The sequence below is a fragment of the Pleurodeles waltl genome, chromosome 2_1 (assembly GCF_031143425.1).
Source record: "Pleurodeles waltl isolate 20211129_DDA chromosome 2_1, aPleWal1.hap1.20221129, whole genome shotgun sequence".
Lineage (NCBI taxonomy): Eukaryota > Metazoa > Chordata > Amphibia > Caudata > Salamandridae > Pleurodeles > Pleurodeles waltl.
In genome coordinates, this window is record NC_090438.1 from 202,047,779 (window position 1) to 202,066,650 (window position 18,872).

At 42.2% G+C, this 18,872-nt stretch overlaps 1 protein-coding gene across 1 annotated transcript in view; it reads right to left on the reverse strand.

Moving 5' to 3' along the window:
- The window catches only part of MTM1 (myotubularin 1), a 411,360-nt gene that overhangs the window by 284,943 nt on the left and 107,545 nt on the right, over positions 1-18,872 (reverse strand). Inside the window, exons 4-5 of the mRNA XM_069212406.1 lie at positions 9,865-9,959; positions 1,198-1,305 (exon numbers count right to left, since the gene is read on the reverse strand). Coding sequence (XP_069068507.1) covers positions 1,198-1,305; positions 9,865-9,959 — 203 coding nt within the window. The remainder of the gene's footprint in view (positions 1-1,197; positions 1,306-9,864; positions 9,960-18,872) is intronic.

Consider the following 18,872-nt stretch of genomic DNA (forward strand, 5'->3'; position numbering starts at 1 on the left):
AAGAACCACGTCTTCAACTTCCCCTCATTCTCTGGTCTCAATACTATTCCAAATCCATTTTGTCATTGCTTTTGTACATTCTCTAGCAAACTTTAAGAGCAACTGTAGAGAAAGATGACAAACTATAGCCTACTTTCCACTCATTTCAGCTATACCAGGATTTTGATCAACATCTGAGTCCTCAGCAAACTGAATTACTAAAGCAGCAGCCACCTTGGAGGCCCTCCAAAACACCTTTTGACGGCTTGATGAATTTCCCAACAGGCAGGCAGGCAATCCTACTGGACCACTAGCTCTTACTCAACAACTGAGTTCCTTCAAGGGCCTTGAAAGATCTTCATCACCCACGCAATTCCATTATTTCCAAACCCATTATTGCTTTATCAACCTTGAATCCTCCCATCCCTCAATGCGAATCATGAACATCGACCTTGCTTTCACCCCTCTCTAAGTGCTCGCACAAACCTGAGTAATCTGAAAATAGATCTCAGAAACTGCTCCTTCAACTGAATGATTCCCAACGTTGTGCTTAACTACCACTGTTAATGTCTCAACTGTTAATGCTCAACAAATAAACACAAACGACTGCTTGTTTTAAGTTACTCCAGACATGGCCTTTAACATAATCTAGTTGTAGTCATAGTGTTAAATAAAGTCTGTGGCCAGGAGACTATGCACATACTTAAACCCTCATTCGGTTTCTACTGATAATTCAACTCTTTGCCACTAAACATCTTATGCTAGTTTTGTTAAACAAAAAACCTGACCGATTTTAAATAACTTATAGTTGTAGCTAAGCCATTGTAGGGGGGGCAAAATGGGGCTAAAGAAAAGCACTGCTGGACTATCTGTACAGCTGCCATATCTTTAAAACAACTGTGAGCAAAAGTATGAAGGCAGGAAAAGACGTAGAAGGCGATAATAGGAACTAGCTATCTGCTCACGCATGTTTTGCACCTTGCTATAACAGTTCTAGACCAATTGCACAGTACAGCCAAGTTCTGGTCAACAGTTTGATTGTCAAGGAAACCACACGGCTGCCCTTTAAATAGCTCTAATAGTGAATGATTATTAAAATCCAAGATCTAAAATCTTTGTACAAAAGTTTTATATCTTTAAGATAAAATTTAAAAACCAAACATTACTATATTTAAAACTATACTGTTTAATAGGTGTCAGCTAGGTGCTTTATCTTACCTTACATGTAATGTCCAGTCCATATGAATTTTCACCTTTACTAGAAACTCCTCCCATTTTCTCAATCCTTAAAATTACACCAAGGGGAACATCCAACACCACAGGGTCCTAAGAAACAGAACAGAATTAATAACCATTCTGGCAATCCATAGCCTTTGCCAGCATATTAATACTGTTATTCAATGTGGATGGATCGCAATATCATTCAGGCCATTACGCAATTATTGCATCTTGCAATTATACAGGCAAAATATTTGCTAAAAGTACCTTGTCACATACATCAAATGAAGACGTTTTAAGAGAGGAGATTTTTTGATAAAATGTTAGATTAGAGACCATTTAGTGACTGTGCCAAGCTAGAGACTGCTTTAACCACTTCTTCCAATGACATCAGCAACTCTGGAGTCAGTTACGACTTTTCTAAATGAAAGAGGAGCCGATAAAACTTCCAAATAATTGATTAATGCCACATAGATTTTTCCAGTCCAGAAGTCGGAAGGAGGATGGGTAGGGGAAGAGGACAATCCAGAATCAGGTTCTTATGTCACAGCCAGGTAAAACATGAGTTGGAAATAGCCAAGCCTCACAGTTTTGATTGTACACCAAGAACAAAGTTGAGCTTCACACAATTAAGCAAATCAAAATTCTTACAAATAGAATGTCTAGACAAGTACAAATCAGTACACTGAACACAGTTAAAAGTACTATGAGGTCAACAAGAATTTAGAAACGCAAAACTGAGATAATCGGAGTTCAAATGGAGGACAGGGACGAAACAAATGGAAGGCCAACTATTAAATAAATGTAACAATAAGAAAAAAACATTGAGGAATTCTAATGGTATGATTCGGGTGGACAGCTCACTAAAGCTCTATTGAGAGCTAGTCAAATCTGACAAAGGAAGCCCTGTGATGATATGCAAGGCAAATGTTGAGGATAAAGCTTTGTGCTGTTGTCAACACTTTCCACTTTCCATCTTCCAAAAAGGGTTGATCTGGAGGACAAGTTGGAGGCAAAGTGGTGCCAGAAATTCCGTCATAAAAAATTTACCAAAACCTCTCACTTGGTCTTTTTATAATATTCGATCTATTCAGTACATTTAATCGCCAGTGCAGCAGTGATATAACCAGCAAAAATTGTGCGAAACAGGAAATCAATTGTGTGATCACAGCACAAAATGTCTCAGCAAGCCAGATTAGAAAGGCATAAACAGTTAACTAATTTAGCAAAAGTAACAAACTAATCTGCACAAGAAATGCAATATGTAATTGGAAAGCCCGTTACAAATATGTGCATATCGAGCAAGTCTGATGATAAGCTAAATAAAAAAGCCAAAACTGCAAATGTGTAGGTTATAGTGAGTCTGTCAAACAAAGAAAGCTCCAAATGAAAGCAATCAAATGAGATCAAAGCAAAATTATTTTGATTTTGAAGTGAGCTATGACCAAAAGAGCAAACATGCAAAGTGATCTAGAAAGAGCAGAGAGAAAAATATAAGCGAATGCACTTAAATAAAATACCCTGGTAAAAAGAATTCTGAATGAACTGAAGTGAAAATTAAAAATTACGGACAACAAAAAGAAGAAATGGTTTCTTACCTGTAACTCCAGTTCTCTCGTAGGGGTATTTCCATGATAGTCATAAGCACTGAATAGTTCCGCGCGCCTGCGGGGACCCCGGAGCACTGTTGTGTAGTATATTCTTAAGTGCAATCATCAGCTCCTTGACAAAAAGGTCTGTGAAAAACACTTAAGAATAACAATGTGCAGCCTATGTGAACAGCTACACAGGCCAAATTGTTAGAAGAAAAAAACAGTTGTAGTGTAAATTTCACGTTTAAACCTCTATTTATTCTATAAATACATAAATAAATACATTCTCATATTTTATTTACACCTCTCATGAGAATAAAACAATGTAGGGCAGTGTAGCCCATAGGCTGCCATTATACAGAATGAAAATAGAGCTGTGCCTTTAAGAAAGTAAAGTCTTCCTGTTTCCCATCATGCACAGCAAAAGGCAGTTGCCTCAGTTCTTTTTTGGAGGCTATTAACCTGACATGAAGAAAAAACAAAACATTTGTTGGAGTACCAACCTCCATAATATTCATGTTCTATGTCAACTCCACCGGGGAGGAGGGAGGGTTGCTTATGACTATCATGGAAATACCCCTACGAGAGAACTGGAGTTACAGGTAAGAAACCATTTCTTCTCTCGTAGGGGATTTCCATGTATAGTCATAAGCACTGAATAGAGTAGCAAGCCCATCCCCATAACCGCGGTGGAGTAGATATAAGAATACTGAGAAAAACATGAATCATGCAAACAAATTCTTGAGCAAAGCCTGCCCAACCTGAGCATCTGCCCTAGCGTCTGTATCAAGGCAGTAATGCTTAGTAAAGGTATGGACCGACCTCCAAGTGGCAGCCTTGCATATTTCTGCCAAAGGGACATTTCTCATCAAGGCTACAGTAGCTGCTTTCCCTCTGGTAGAGTGGGCTTTTGGCCTACCACCAAGGGATTTGTTTGCTAACTGATAACATAACATTATACATGAAACAATCCACCTGGATAAAGATTGTTTAGATGTACCCAAACCTGTTCTGATTGGGCCATAGTTAATAAAAAGCTGTTGTGATTTTCGTAAGCTTTTTGTCCTGTCCAAGTAAAATTTCAATACTCTCTTTACATCCAGAGAGTGCAGAGTTCTCTCAGCAGGAGTAGCTGGATTCTGAAAGAAAGTCGGTAATGAAATTGTTTGGTTCACATGGAAGTCGGAGACTACCTTAGGTAAAAATTTTGGATGAGTTCTCATTACCACTTTTGCAGAATGAAAAACCGTGTAGGGTTCCTGAGCGCAAAGGGCCTGGATTTCGCTGACCCTACGCGCTGAAGTGATTGCCACCAGAAAAGCAGCTTTCCATGTGAGATGTTGCAGCGATGCCTTATGTATTGGCTCGAATGGCGGCAGCATCAGACGTGATAAGACAACGTTCAGTTCCCATGGAGGAGAAGGCTTTCTAATGGGGGGAAAAACCTTCTTTAAACCTTCTAGGAAATCCTTAATAATCGGAATCCGAAAAAAGGAAGTTTGTGAAGGACTCTTTCTGTATGCTGTGACAGCCGCCAAGTGAACTTTTATTGACGACAGTTGTAAGCCCGATTTTGCCAAACTTAACAAGTATGGCAGGATAGATTGTTCTCCACAGGAAACCGGGTCAATGTTGTTGTGTAAACACCAAATGCAGAATCTCTTCCACTTGCTTGCATAGGCTGATCGTGTGGAAGGGCGCTTTGCTTCCTTCAGAATTTCCATACAATCCTGAGGTAGGTTCAAGTGTCCATATTGCACTAGCTCAGGAGCCATGCTGCCAAACTCAACGATGAGGGGTTGGGATGAGATATCTGCCCTCTGAACTTCGTGAGAAGGTCCGGACGATATGGTAGCCTGATGTGTGGTTTGAGTGACCGGTGAAGAAGGTCTGGGAACCACCACTGGCGTGGCCACTCCGGAGCAATTAGGATCATTTTGGTCTGAACATTGGACAGCTTCTGGAGGACCGCCGGAATCAGGGGAAGCGGTGGAAAGGCGTAAAGAAATGCTCCTGACCAGCTTATCCACAGGGCATTCCCCAGTGTCCCTGGATGGTAATATCTGGAGGCGAAGTTTTGGCATTTTTTGTTTTCTGGGGTTGCGAATAGGTCTGTAGAGGGGGTACCCCAGAGTGCGAAAATGGAATGAACGACGTCGTCGTGTAGTACCCATTCGTGGTTCTCGTCCATTACCCGACTGAGGGCATCCGCTTGAACATTCTGGATGCCGGGCAGGTGAGTTGCCACTAGTGACAGGTTCCTGGCTAGAAGCCAATGCCAGATTGTCTGAGCCTCTCTGGATAAAATTCTGGACCTGGTGCCTCCTTGTTTGTTCACGTAGTACATAGTGGCCACGTTGTCTGTCTGGAGAAGGAGAGTTTCCGTTCTCAGAGAGGGAAGGAAGGCTTTGAGCGCAAGGTGGACTGCGCGAAGTTCCAGCAGGTTGATGTGATAGAGACTCTCTCTCTGTGACCACTCGCCTTGGACTCGAAGATGTTCCATGTGCGCCCCCCATCCGATCAGTGACGCATCTGTTACGATGGTTTGAGATGGGGGCCGTTGTTGGAACGGAATCCCCACCAAGAGATTGCTGGGTAAACACCACCACTTGAGGGATTGTAGGGTGTGAGGAGAAAGAAGGACTTTGTTCTCCCAATCGTCCCTCAGTTGACACCACTGATCCTCCAGGTTTTCCTGCAATGGTCTCATATGGAGGCGAGCATTGGGAACCAGATGGATACAAGACGCCATCGAGCCCAGTAGAGAAGCTATTATTCTTGCAGTGGCTTGAGGTCTTTCCTGCAGTTGTTTGCACTTCTGGAGAATCGATAACAGTCGTTCCTCCGAAGGAAACACCTTTCCTAGCCTGGTATCTACAATGGCCCCTAAGTAATGCAACCTCTGAACAGGTGTTGCTGTAGATTTCAGGAGATTGACTTGAAGACCAAGTTTTTGCAGCAGTTGTAGAGTCCATTCGAAATGTTGCTGTGTCTCGAGACAACTGGAGGCCTTTATGAGCCAATCGTCTAGATAGGGGTAGACGAATATTCGCTGTTTCCTCAAGTGGGCGGCTACTACCGCCATGCATTTGGAAAAAGTTCTTGGCGCTGATTTTAGGCCGAAAGGTAGAACTGCAAATTGGTAATGGCGTTTTCCGACAGTGAACCTTAGGAATTTTCGATGTTTCTTGGTTACTGGGATGTGAAAGTAAGCGTCGCAAAGATCTATCGCACATAGCCAGTCGCCCTGACGTAGATGTGGATAAATTTGGTGTAAGGCTAACATCCTGAATTTTTCTTTGCGAATCCATTTGTTTGCTGTCCTCAGATCTAAGATGGGACGAAACTCTTGTTTGTCTTTTTTCGGTACAAGGAAATATCTCGAATAAATCCCCTTCCCTTGCTGGCTGATGGGAACGGGTTCTATGGCTCTTTTTTGCAATAGGATATTGACCTCTAACTGTAGAGCTTCGAGATGGCGGTTGGCTGTTTTGGGTGGAACAGATGGTGGAGGACTGGTGAATCTGAGAGCGTAACCATGTCTCACAATATTCAATACCCAGGCGTCTGTTGTGATGCGTAGCCACTCGTCCAGATGATTTGAGATACTTCCCCCTACCGGAGTGGATAACGGAGGAGGGGGAAGCAAAGATTCAGGGCTTAGACGTGGGAGCCTGTCGAGTTGCCTGAGTTTGAGGTGTTGAACGACCCCTTGTCGACCTTCGCTGAGTAGAGAAACCCCTTTGATACTGCTGTTGTTGCTGTTGCTGGGGGCGCGAAGACATCCAGTGTGGCGACTGATACCGGTGGGTGAAAAGTCGTCGTTGATATGGCCGGAAAACCTTTCTTTGTTCTTTCGGTCTTTCCATCCCTACCGCTTTCAAGGTATCTAGTTCAGCTTTCATTCTAGCCATCTCGTCATCGGCAAGAGAACCGAACAAGGTGGAGCCCGAGAAAGGCAGGTTTTGTATTCTCTGCTGCGCTTCAGGTTTGAGTGATGTAAGTCTCAACCATGCATGCCTTCTGAGCGCTATCCCGTGTGCATAATTGTGTGCGGATAGCACCGAAGAGTCAGCTGCAGCACTTATAATTTGGTTAGACACCATGGATCCCTCACCCACGACCTCCAGGAAATCTTCCCTTTTATCCTTAGGAAGATGTTCCGCAAACTGTATTAAAGAGTCCCAGAGGGCACGATCGTACCGCCCTAATAACGCAGTAGCGCTGGCTGCCTTCATCGTGACGGCTGCAGTAGAGCATACTTTTCGTCCTGCAGCATCTATCTTTCTGCTCTCTTTATCTGGAGGTGAAGAAGAAGATGGTGAGGTTGAATGCAGTTTCTTTGCCGCTACTATGACCACCGAATCAGGAAATGGGTCCGACCTCAAGAATAGAGGATCTTGTTCTGGTGGACGATATTTTTTAATAAGTCTGGAAGGAGCAGACTTTGTTGCGGCCGGTGCAAGGAAAATATCCATTGCTGGTTCAAGGAGACCTGGAACCAGTGGAAGCAAAGGTCTGGAAGATGTCCTGTGATGCAAGGTCTCGAAGATCACTGACGTCGATGGGGCAGGTACCGCCAGCGGGATGTTCAGCTTGGTTGCCCCTCGTACTAAGACCTCCTGGAACGTATTCACATCATCTATGGGGGACACTCTCGGGGACGGTGAGTCCGATAGGGTTGGAGAGTAGTCCCGTGTAGACGAAGAAGAACGCCTGTGATGTGAATGCTGAGATCTCTGTGGGTCATGACGGTGTCGAGAGGAAGAAGAGCGTCTAGAGGAATGTCCCGAACGTCTTACAGACCGCGTTGGAGTCCTCAAAACAGACTCTACAGGCGGAGCCGGAAGAGGCGCCGTAGGTGTTACCGGCGTCTGTGGCAATGGTGATTGTCGAGGAGAGAGTTGTGGAGACGCTGGAAGGAGGATGATTGAAGCCGAGGATTCTGAGGTTGTATAAACCCTCCTAGGTCTTTTTGATTGTCTCGACGTCGACACACTCCTCGACGTCGAAGTACGGTGACGGCGAGTGTCCTTCGCCGTCGATTCTTCTCGCCGTTGAGAATCTCTCGACGACGACCCTCGACGTCGCCGTGATGACGGTGAACGTCTACGACGTCGAGCACCCCTCGAAGTTGATCGATCTCGCCGTTTCGACGGCGAACCGGATTCAGATCTCCTCGACGTGGAACGTCCTCGCCGTGTCGACGGTGACCCAGATCTCGACGGCGAAAGTCCACGCCGTCTCGACGGCGAAATCGTCGTCGACGGCGAGCGATGTCTCTTTCTCGCCGGCGAACCACTCCTCGACGGCGAGCATGTTGGCGCCGTTCCTTGCCTCGACGTCGACGCCCTCGACGTCGTCGGAGACCTGTGCCGTTTTTGAGCCGGTCTGGTCGGAGTTATAGAGGAACTAGTGTGAGCCCTGGTAGAAGACTGACCTTCTCCTCGCTCTGTGGTAGAATGACCACTTTTCCTCCTGTCCTCTTTCGCCTGGAGTCGGATCTTCTCCCTGTCACGAAGGGTCCTTCTGGAGAAGGTTTTGCAGATGTCACACGACTCCGGTTTGTGGCTGGATGGAAGGCAAATTATGCAGACCCGATGTGGATCTGTTTTGGCCTTTTTTCTGCCACAAGAAGGACATTTGTCAAACAGTGAAGGCATTTCTGAAGTAGAAAAACCTCAAAATTCTGTCAGAATCTAACAGAAAAAAGCAGAAAATGATCACTCAATGTTAAAAACGTCGAGTGAAAATGAAATTCAAAAGATTTTAAATGAATTTCTGTCACAAAAGGATTTTGTGAGGTAGAGCTCAATGCTTCAGGGTCCTGTCAGAAAGGAGCCGGAAAAAAGAACTGAGGCAACTGCCTTTTGCTGTGCATGATGGGAAACAGGAAGACTTTACTTTCTTAAAGGCACAGCTCTATTTTCATTCTGTATAATGGCAGCCTATGGGCTACACTGCCCTACATTGTTTTATTCTCATGAGAGGTGTAAATAAAATATGAGAATGTATTTATTTATGTATTTATAGAATAAATAGAGGTTTAAACGTGAAATTTACACTACAACTGTTTTTTTCTTCTAACAATTTGGCCTGTGTAGCTGTTCACATAGGCTGCACATTGTTATTCTTAAGTGTTTTTCACAGACCTTTTTGTCAAGGAGCTGATGATTGCACTTAAGAATATACTACACAACAGTGCTCCGGGGTCCCCGCAGGCGCGCGGAACTATTCAGTGCTTATGACTATACATGGAAATCCCCTACGAGAGAAATACAGTTATACTGTTTTGAACAATGCATGTTATACAGAACAAACTGTGACTAACATATTCTGTCAGCAGTGGATTTAGGAAATAAAAGGTTACACAAAAACGTATTTGCACATTTTCTCCTGCATGTATCGTGCTGAAAAGAAGTTTCACAAAATAAATAATAAAAACATTTTTTTCTGCCAAAACACTCCAGGCTTTGTCCTTGAAAAGTATCATCTTGTTAGCTAAAGCAAATATAAAACAGACCAGCATCGTTCAGCAGAAGAAAAATTATTTTCTATTTTACAGGGGAAGAAATACATGCACCTTTATCATACACATTTTAAAGGACAATCTTTTTAGCAACATGAAAATAATGTCCAATACATTTTGAATTGGTTAAATAGATTTCGTACTGTAATCTGATAATTGTGTGCCAATTGCAGATTAAAAGAACAAAGGGCCTGTGATGAAATCTAGGACTGATCTGAAATCTAGGCTCCTATGATGGACCCCCAAGGGCAGACACTTGACAGACGTCCTGTGATGGAATCATCAGATGTCATGAAAAGAGGGCCAGAACAGCACCACATCTGCCTATTTCTATACATGAAAAACAATGTACATAGATTTATGCAATGATGATTTGTTAAAATTATTTTTGTTTGCAAAAAATCTTTAAACCTTTTAGTACTTTCATAAATCTTCATCATATATTTAGTAATGTCAATGTGAGGAGAATGGACACTAGATTCCCTGAAAAGGAAGCATATAATTAAACATTTATAAAATATTAAATAATGTAGCTATAATACTCACCGTTTCCTCACCTCGGAAGTACAGTCTATAGTTTGTGATGTAAATTCTTCCCTTAATGGGGCCATTGAATGGGCACATATAGGTGACATCTTTGTCTGCAATAAAAGAAAAATAAATAAATCCTAAACTAGGACCAACTTTCCTAATTAAAATATCCAGGGTGAACATTTCCTGCAAAAATAAGTTTTAAAAAACTATCACAGAAGATTATATCAGAAAAACTTGCGTATATTTTCAGGGTGCAAACACTTAATGAAAATTTTGATTTCTTAGGCTAGTAGAAGCACCGCCACTGACGGCAGCAAGCAGTGGCTGCTGTGAAACGCTTGTCTCCAACATGCCAGTTCCCATAAGGAGTGCATCAGCTCTTAAAATGCAAGTCCATCTGACAAGCTGAAAACGGGCACTATACTGTGAAAATCTATAATACAAGGAGTATTAGCATAAAAGGCCATAGAACCCCTTGATGAAAGGATATTCAGCGATCCAGAAGGGTAATACAAAAGAGTTTTTTTTCTGTGTATAGCAAGCAGGCAGATAATTCAGAAGCAAGTCTGACACGTGGATGGCCAATCACATGAAAATCCATGAATGACTGTAGAAAGAGTAAAGAATAATTACTGCAAAACTGATAAAAGCACTCTGCTTGGAAGAGCATATTGGGTGAAACACTTTTGTCACTTTGTATACTATTTTAACCAGACAAATACCTAAAGGTAAACACAAAGTTAAACTCCAAGTCACCTCTTCATTGATCAGTGAGTTGAATATTTCAAAATTACTATTCAATTTAATTACAGCACTAACCCAGTTGCTCAGTGGCAAAAGTCCTAAGCGCTTGTGGGACATTTCAATAAGCTTAATTTGTTTGATCGCGCAATGTAGGAACATGCTTCCTTCTTTCAGAAGACAAGGACATATCTATTTATTCCTCAATAATCCAAAATACATAGATACACTCAAGTAAAATGCCCAGAAACGCAGTGTTAAGCAGGAACTAACCACAATTATGTATGAACCTTTGGTTAGAAACTTATAAGGCTGTCATAGCAAGAACAAAATGCAATGGAACCTCATACATAAAGTAGTAAAGTACTGTGTTAGGAGTCTCTGGTTAATGGGCAAGTAGTAGCTACTGCTGTTCTGCATTACATGAAAATAAAATAAAGGAGGAAGAGAACCAAATATGAGAAAGGTATTCTGCTGAGCTTTTCTTAATCAGTTGAGAAGAAACTGGATGGATTTGGACTCCAAAAATGTTTACACTTTTGTACACTCATGTTGTGCCCAAGATATGTGACGAATAAATCCTGAAGGTCCATTGAACACATTCAATTGCCCGTTTGTCCTGCAGCAATTATTCAAATTAACGTCCCAAGTATATACCACTTCAGATTGTTGTGTAGCCATTTTAGTTATAGCTCCATATACAGTATATATTATTTTAGAAAACTAGGCCTGCCGCTGTGCACTTTAACCTACATATATTTTATTCAGTTCCGTTTAATATTTTAACAATAGCCACATTTGCGGTCTTGTTTTATTTTTCTCTATCTAGCTGTTCTTCGCCTATGTCAGCACTGCGTTCTTAAACAAGACATTTCTTTCACTCTGTGCTTCTCTCAAGGCTGCAGTAAGATAGGTTGCCAGTAAACGTGGTAACGCTTTGTCCCTACTGTTCATAGAAATATACATACTCTTACATAGGGCTCTTTTCTCAGAACATCAGCTGTTTTATTATAAAAACACTACTCTGTCCCATATACGGTAGAGGGAGATTCCAGCCAGATGACCACGATATGGCTTATCGCTTCACTACAACTGCTTATGTAGACTACAGGCTCTTGCTCAGGTATGAGGGATGATGGATGATGTCTTCCCAGGTAAACCTGAAGGGCAGAACTAGGACTTAATAGTCTGTGCTCTAATATAGCCTCGGTAGGAATTAGTTTAATGACTTTACTGACAATTTGGTAGCATTATTTTTATGCTTTACTGTCAATTTTAATCCTGTCATGCTTCATCGTCCTAGTTATTGCAGTACATGCTTTATTATCTAAGATGTAGTTGCATCAATAAAACATTATTGAAATATATTCTGCCTCCGATTGTCCTTGTATACGTGAGACTAATGTAACTGAGAAATGGATGCGATCTGAGTGACCATGATTTCCCAGAGGAATCAATTGTCATGCACTCGGCTGCCCAATCCTCCCTGCTCTTGGGTAGAGATGAGGCACTGCTAGTTAGCCGGAGCAAAACCCTGATTAGGCCGACAGGTGTCACTTGTAGTGGGTAAGACTCAGTCCCCCACAGTGCAAGTGATTCTGCTGCTCAAATCCAGTAGTCTCATTAGAATAATGAGAGCCTACGTGACCAGATCACCTAAGTCATTAAAATCATAACCATTTAAAATGTACTAAGCCTCAAACTGCCTACTACACAACGAAAGTGCAAAAGTAAAACCCCAGACTTTATGGTCCTTTAGAACTACTTTTAAAGATCCCTTGGCTTCCACACCTTTCTTATTAAAGTATGAATGAAAAGGAGGCAGCAAAGCAGAGGGAACCTCTTACCAAAGGAGGAAACAGCTTTCAATGACAATGCCCACTAACTTTTGGCTCTCAGCATCACAATCTTAGGAAAAAAGGGGGCACTTTCTCTACGAAATAACAGTACCTGGGATCAACAATGAAGTGTCCCCTGACAACACTGCTTCTAGACCACTGCCTAGAGAAGGTTTAAATACCTGATGTGGAGGTGGCATCTCAGGGCTAGAAAAATCACCAGCCTGCTTGGGGGAAGGGGATAAATACACAATAAAATTACTGCCAAAGCTCCAGCCGGAGAATGTGAGAAGAAGGGATTAAAGAGCCTTTCTTGGTAGTTCAGAGTGCATGCATGCATGCCCTTGGAGTCAGACTGCATTCTTTGGTGTACATAGGGAGAATCACATGATAAAAACTCACTTGTGCAACAAGGGCCCCCTATGCAAATGAACCTTACACTAGTCCGACTCAAAATGAAAAATCATTTGCCAAAATACACACTATAGAACACAGCAACTAGATAAGTCCTTAACCTAAACAGATGGTACAATACTCCCCTGTCTTTAAAGCACCAATATGACTACCAGTTATCTTTTAAAGACCTGTGTACTGCATATGGGCCAAGCATCTTACATACAAAGCTCACATTATGCAATCAAAGTAGAAGCTTCAACCAAGAAGGGCCTCAGTGCTGTAATTTCTATATCACATAAATACAGCATTGGAGGTAGCTGCTTGTCAATAGAGCCATGCAAATTATGGAAAAATCTGGTCAAAGAAAATCAGGTTCATGAACATCAACTTCTATTTAAAAAAAAATCAGTTTAACTCCATACATTTTATACAATGCATTGCTTCATGTATACACTCCTTCTACAATCACTTGTATCGGCATCACTCAAATGCCCTTGTGGTTTGTTGTCTTCTCAGAGTTAAACTGATTTTTTGGAAATAGAAGTTACGGAATGAATTATGAAAAGAGGTGAACCATAAGCTCCAAACTAATCAAATTATCCAGACAGAGAAATATAAGACACTCATATATGTATTTTTTTATGCTGATGATAGTGATGTGATTGGGGTTTGAGTGACGGTATGAAGCAGATGTGGAGTATTGGCTTTTTTGTTTATTCTGGTGATTTTCTAGATGTGCAAATATGTTCTTCAAGATATGCAATGAATACATTTAATAGATATCATGTTCAATTTTTTTTATTGATTAATGATAATAATAAAAAGATTGAAGTGAACTAAATATTATTCTTCTGACAATACAGTCTGATGCAATAATAGAAGCATGCATTAAGATTGGAAAGTTGTCGGGGGAGGGGGGTTCCTTACATTGTAACATTTTCCCCTACTGCAGAAATTATATTTCTGCAGGGGTCCCTATGTTTTTAAAGATTTACCGACAGTCAAGGCAAAGGAGCCATCATCCAAATCTTCAACATCCAATAATTGGCTTGGTGGTGAAGCTGATACCTTACTAGGTGTAAGAAATTGGAGAATTAGTTGAGAGAGTAACTACCCACCTCAAGTAATAATTACAATACTTGTCGGGATGAACCACTAAAGTTAGTATTTTCTTTCTTACACACAATCACACTCAAACACATGGGGAGGGGAGGGGTAACACATGCACTCCTCCTTCCGCAAATGTTAGAAATGTATGACCCTCCCCCACCGTGGCCTACCCTGGGGCCATTTTTATTGAAAATGAAAACAAAAAAACGGCTACCATTTTTACCCCACAATCCAGCGGGTTCAAGATGGCCTAACATGAAAAGGCCACCTAGACAAATCAGAACGCTCTCTGTTGTTAAGTTCCTCAAATCCAATCTCAAGATATAAAAATATTTTGTACCTTTATTCCTCCTAACCTACTAAACGGATTTACACCAAACGACAAAACACACCCTTTCTGGAACAAGATGTAGCTTTTCAGCCAAATTTGGTGTAATTCCATTCAGCTGTTTTGGCAGTAGCCCTTTTGAAAAGTCCCTATGGAAACTGCATGGGGATTTTGAGTTTTGGCCCCCCTCACCCTCTTTTTCTTAGCCCCCATCTGACAGATAACCCCCAAAACGTTCCTAAACTAGGCAAAAAAAAGCACTTTTGGAATGTTTGACGAACATTAGTCAAAGTATAAGCAAACAAAAACCCAGATCCTATGGAAATATAGACCCAAATAGAACTACCTAGTGGCAACAGGGTAAAATATACATAATTTCACACAAAAAAAACAAAGGCTACAAGGACGTTATAGTTGGGTTCAGATTTTACATGCACAAAACCATATAAAATTCAGCTGTTAGATGTATTTAAAGTAACTGTAACTCGAGCCTTTGCCATGCACAGTTTTCTCATCAATAATTTTACTGCAAATGTTTCAGAGATGTAATTTAAAATCTGGGCTAATTAGCAGTGCATGGTGTGGGCCGAGTTATACATACCTTAGGGCATAGGTTATAGCAACACAAAATAACTATCAGCTAATTTATATGGTTTTGTGCATGTAAAATCTGAACCTAAGTATAACATCCCTGTAACTTTACTTTTTTTTGTGAATTTCTAAGTTTAAAAAAATATATATTTCTTAACTATACCGTTCCTGTAACCTTTGTTTTTATTTAGCGAATTTCTAATGTTTTAAATTCTATTTCCAAACTAAAACGTCCCTGTAACCTTTGTTTTTTCAGTGAATTTCTAGGATTTTTGTTAATGTTAAGTAAAATGCCCATCACAAAGCACGGCAGGGGTGGTGGGAGTGGGTTGATGCAGGGCCTGGCATTGTGCTGCCCCAACCCAAGCGTCCTGCTCCTGCTGACCCCTCCTCCTTTCCATCCAATGTTCAAGTCCATGCCCCTGCTCCCTCATTACAGCCCTTTGTGGTCATTGTTCTTCTACTGCCTTTCCTGCCTGCCCTGAACAGTTAGCTTGCTGCCCCAGCCACCTCCTCTCTACCCTCTGTTGTTCGAGTTCATGCACCAGCCCCCTCCCTCCTGTCCTGCATGGTCCGATGTGCTGCCACTGCCCTCCATTTAGCTAGATGTCCCTTCCCAGTCCTCCTGCCCTCCATTGCCCAATTCTATGCCCCATCACTGCCCTCTTGCTTAGCTTGCTGCACCTACCCTCTTTGCCCCTGCCCTCGGACGTCTGCATGCTTGCCCCTTCTTCCTTTTTGCCCACCATGTTTCATGGGCCTGCCACTGCCCCTTCTATCTAATGAGTGTTCTGTTGAGCTGCCACTGCCCCTCCCACCTGCCTAGCATGGTCACATGACTACCACCTGTCCCTGCCACCTCCACCATGCTAGTCTGAATTCCATCCCCTATTCCCTCCCTCCTGTCCTCCATGGTCCACTTTCCTGGCACTCCCTTTTGTCCTCGATATTCTGTTGTGCTGCAACTGCTCCTCCTGCCTACCCTGCGTGGTCTGTTGTGAAGTCTCTTCCCCTGCCCTCTCTTATCTGTGTCCAGCCCCTACCTATCTCTTCTGACCTCCATGGTCCTTTGTGCATGCCCCTGCCCCCTCCCTCTTTCTCACCATGGTAATTGCGCTGCCACTAACCCTCCGGCTTGCCATGCATGGCCTTTGTTCTGCCACAGCCTCTCTAATTTTTCCTTCATTGTCTGTGTGTATGCCTTTATAGTCTCACTGTTGCCCTCTATGGTGTGTTGTGCTTCAAGTGTCCACCCCTCCCTCCATGGTGAGCTTGTTGCTCCAGCCCGTGCCCCTTGCCCTCTGCCCTCCGTTTTCCCTGCCCCTATCCCCTCCCTCCTGTTTTGTCTGGTCTGTTGTGCCCTTGCACCCTCACTCCTGCCCTTCATGGTCCGTTATGTTGCAACTGTCCCTCCTATCTGTCAGGTATGGTGAGTTTACTGCCCTTGCCTCTTTCCCCTCTGCTCTCTTTTTTCCATTTGCATGTCCATGACACCTCCCCTATTGTTTTCTATGCTCTGTTGTGCTGCACAGCCGCCCTGCTTGCCCTAAGAGGTGTATTGTGCTGCTACAACCCCTGATGCCTGCCCTGTGAGGTCAGTTTGGTGCCCCTGTCAATCTCCCTCCTGCACTCTGTTATCAGTCAATGTCCCGATCCCATTCCTCCTGCCCTCAATGATCCAATATACCATACCTGCCAACATTTTGAACTTGGCTCTTGCCTCTTCACACTCCTCCCTGCCCTCAATTATCCAAGTCAGTGCCCCTGACATCTGCCTCTTCCACAGTATTCTAATGAACAACTAAATTGCTAACATTCTATATTTAATACAAAAGTGTGGCACGCCTGACATTATCATGATGTAATCAAAACTACTGTGTATCTAAAGCATTTCCTTTAGAAATGATAGAAATGAGCAGTTAGTATTCCCTTAGAAATTATGGCTAGTGTTCTTAAAAACTAAATGAGGAAATATTTTCTGAGTTCTCAAATTGCGACAAATGACTTTGAAATTATTTGCTATCTTGATATTTTTTTATCCAGTTGATCACTTGATTATATGTTTTTGAGTATATGACAGAATGTCGCGCTGCAACCAGAGCTGCAGACTTTGCAACTGGGGAACCAGGTTTGAGTTTCGGCTTCAGCTCGACATCCTGTGATTTTGGGCAAATCACTTAATCTCCCCATACCTAAAGCCCAAAAGGAATGTGTCCTTGTGTAATGTAACTGATGCTTATGTAAAGCACGCCAATACCTCCGGGTCAATTCTGCCCTATATAAACCTGCAAAAATAAAAAATAGAAACATTTAAAAAAAGTGTTTTGCACACTTCAGTCATCGGGTTATATACTTGTGCTACATTTAGGGTCTTTTTCTCTGGTGGCATTCTTGGGAGACTTATTTGTTATGAAGCTCCCTAACCTCGTCATTTACTGCAGTATCCTCAGTAGAAAATGCTTCTAGTTTTCCACTTCGATTCAATCAAGATTGCGGTCAGATGTGCCACACTTTTGGCATAAATTCAGAGTACTAGCACTCTAGTTGCTCATTACGATACTACAGTAAACTGCTGATCACCAGGGAGTTAACTGGCAGTCTGCAGCCGGTGTTGAAAGTGCATGTTTTAGTTGACATGTCAGAATGTTTTAATGAAATAGAAGAGGAAGGTATTTGAGAACTCACTTAAAACGTGTTCTAATTTTTCTTTCTACAGCACTGACCATACTTTCTATGACAAAATGAAACCCCTCATTTTGTTGCTTTCTAAATTAAATATTTTAAGTTTTACTAGTTTGATTCAATCAAGATGGCTTCAAGTTTTCCACACTTTTGTTGTAAGTAAAACTGTTAGCGCTCTAGTTCCCTCTTTGGGAGGCTGCGGTAGAACACAAGGGCAGTGTTGTCCGATTGGGCTATTTCCCACACAAATGGGCCACATTTTTCCCATTTGTGCAGGGGGAAAATACACACCTGGCAGGTGACAGATTTTTGGACTAGGTTATGCCCTGTGTGTGTCTTTTTTCAGCTCCTCATTAATGTCTCTGGGTGCACAGTGCTCATAATGTGCACACCGCCCTCTGAGTTCAGTTGGCTGCTCTGCTCACTCTGTCTGCCTGTAGGCTCAAGCCCTCCTCTGCTTGGCCTCCCCTCTTCCAAGTCAACCCCCTCCCACACCCCAACCTATGAGGCAGCTACAGTCTGTCATGGGTGCACAGGCATTAATACCACAAGTAGTTACATTAATAGAATACAAGCAAGATAGAACCCAGTGCGAGGAGACATTGTGCACCTTAATTTAAGTACTTGTGTCATTATCAGCAGAACCCCCAGTGGTGTTTCGTGGCAGGGCCCTCATTCTCATTTAGTGTTTAAAAGGAATCCTGTTCAATGTGTGTCCAGTCCTCCAGTAACTGAATGGCCTGTGCTCAAGAAGAGAGTCAAGCTTCCCAGTGACCAGGCCTGAAATAGAAAGTCTCCTCTCCTTCTCCTCTTTTATGTCCCATGCCATGCTTGAGGCCCAGTATGCGATGAAAGAAGAATACTAATAACGGTAAGATACATCTGTTGGTTATTCCACCTTGTGCAATGATTTGTGTTTTGTCTAATAACAATTTTAACTTACTATAAAGTAGCACAGAGGGTTAATGTGCCTGCTGCAGAGCACACCTCTTGTTACTTCAAGTTTTAAAATTGCAATCCTGTAGATATAGCGAAATGAGATAAGAACTGGATTGCTGGATCTGCATGCATGCTGCAAGGCATAGGTTTAGAACCTTATTGTTTAACAATCTTTTGTTATTCTAGGATTGCTACAAAGGCTTCATTTGGATAGCAATAGCGTATTTTTGGTATACACAACACCAACTATCATATTATGTGTTAAAGCTGTACTCTGTTTCTCCAGAGCAAGCACTATTAACATACAACAGCTATCAGGATGAATGATATGTGACATATTGTAACCCTTATTCTCTTATGTTACATTTCTAGTACATTGATTTATACTCTTATAC